At 55.5% G+C, this 1720-nt stretch overlaps 1 protein-coding gene across 1 annotated transcript; it reads right to left on the minus strand.

Moving 5' to 3' along the window:
* Positions 1–362: 362 nt before the first annotated feature.
* Positions 363–1315, minus strand: LOC125522002 (hydrophobic protein RCI2A-like). Its single transcript, XM_048687064.1, has 2 exons — positions 871–1315; positions 363–760 (listed from the first exon to the last, which is right to left on the minus strand). Exons 1-2 carry the CDS (start codon positions 961–963, stop codon positions 623–625), a joined length of 231 nt encoding a protein of 76 aa, XP_048543021.1. The 5' UTR covers positions 964–1315; the 3' UTR covers positions 363–622.
* Between the last annotated feature and the right edge of the window lie 405 nt (positions 1316–1720).

Consider the following 1720-nt stretch of genomic DNA (forward strand, 5'->3'; position numbering starts at 1 on the left):
GCGCGACAGCTTTGGCATTGATTCGCCGCGGGAAACGAGGCGATGAGGACGACGAAGGGCCGAGAAGAGGGTAGAGTCGCTGACGCGGCGGACCCGCGGCTGTTTCGCGCCAAAACAGTTCGCCCCGGCACCCCCGGGCGCCCCCCAGCGCGCCAGGTTCGGCCTGGGTCCGCCGGCGCTGTTTTCGGCCCAAGCCGGCGAAAATCAGGCTTCTGGGGACGCGACTGGGCCGATTTTTCGGCGCCGGCGCAAAGAAAACGTCTGGAGAGGTCTTCTTGGGGCGCGGCTGGAGATGCCCTTACACCCATCCATTGCAAACAATACCAGCAGTTGATTTCCAGCACGGACAGTTTACAGTACACTAATCGCTAGCTCCCGAGCCAGCGGGACCAAGATTCTTTTCCTCAAGGACCCAACCGATGAACCAATCATACATCACGACACCAATATACCCAACCAATCAAGAACGAAAACTACATGTACAACCACCGGCACTAAAGAATTTGCTCAAACAACTAGCTACGGCTACGCACAACTTACAAGTCATGTCCAAATCCAATCCCAACAATGGCGGTACAGCAAGCTCCACTACAGCGGTATGTGCACGAAGGAGCTTGTCGCATCAGGCGAGGATGTAGTAGGGCCGCTCGCCGTCGATGCTCGGCAGCTCCGGCGGCGTCTTCAGGATGACGTAGACGGAGTAGATGATGCCGGGGACGTAGCCGAGTATCGTCAGCGGCAGCGAGATGAAGAACTCCGACTGCACACACACGCAGGCAGAAATTTCAGCACATCACCAATTCACCATGACTAATGTGCAGACTGCAGATCGAGGTAGCTGAATCTGGAGGAGGAGGAGTGGTTGCTTACGCTGCACCAGCCGTACCGGAAGAAGACGCCGAGCGGCGGGAGCACGGCGGCGAAGATGATCTCCAGGCACGTCGAGCAGCCGCCGGAGCTCATCCTGCCCCCTGCCGTCGCGCCTCGGGCCTCGGCTAACTGACAAACTCGGCACGCCGGGGAGTATGTCGTAGTCCGGGCCTTGCTGGAAGGGGGAGGTGGCGTAGCTTTAAATCCGAGGAGGCAGCAGCCAGCAAGCAAAGCAAGCCGGGTGGATGGAGAGGAATGATGCGGAATTGGACGATGGCTGCGGGGAGAAGATGCCGGATACCCACCGTGGAGGGGCCTTGTGCTGTCGCTGACCTGCTGGGTAGCCCACCGTGGCGACGACCGCGGCAATGGCTGTGTGCGAATTTCTGGCTGAGAATATTCCTCCCTCGTCTGTAGGAGTAGCTGTTTTTCTGGTGGAGATGCGGCCGATCCGCCTGCGGATCACGGCATCAAGCGTCGGAACAACAGTTTAAAAGCTTTGCGTGCTTGCACGCGCGCCCTGCTGCCATCCACGTGAAAGTGAAAGTGGAGTAGTGGTTGCGTCCAGGAGCAAAAAATATTAGGTCCGGTAGAGCCCTTCTTCGTTCGATTCGCAAGGCCATTGGCTGAGATCTCAGAAGTGTCAGACTGTTTCAGCAAGGTAGTTGCATCATTGTTTATTTACATTATTTTCAGTAAAACTGCCTTTATTACTCAATTGCTGTCATATCATTTGCAAGCTTAGGCAGGAATTTGTTTGATCGATCTTCAATCCATATATCATGAGATGAACTTATGACTGTGCGGATCTCGTTACCAAGTTTTAATTGTGTTGTAAAAGTTGCGTGTG

This window comes from Triticum urartu, chromosome 7, assembly GCF_003073215.2.
Source record: "Triticum urartu cultivar G1812 chromosome 7, Tu2.1, whole genome shotgun sequence".
Classification (NCBI taxonomy): domain Eukaryota; kingdom Viridiplantae; phylum Streptophyta; class Magnoliopsida; order Poales; family Poaceae; genus Triticum; species Triticum urartu.

Coding starts and splice junctions, on each gene's coding strand:
- LOC125522002 (XM_048687064.1), bottom strand. CDS start 963: ATGAGCTCCGGCGGCTGCTCGACGTGCCTGGAGATCATCTTCGCCGCC. Junction 761..870: donor TCCGGTACGGCTGGTGCAGC/GTAAGCAACCAC, acceptor GTGTGTGTGCAG/TCGGAGTTCTTCATCTCGCT.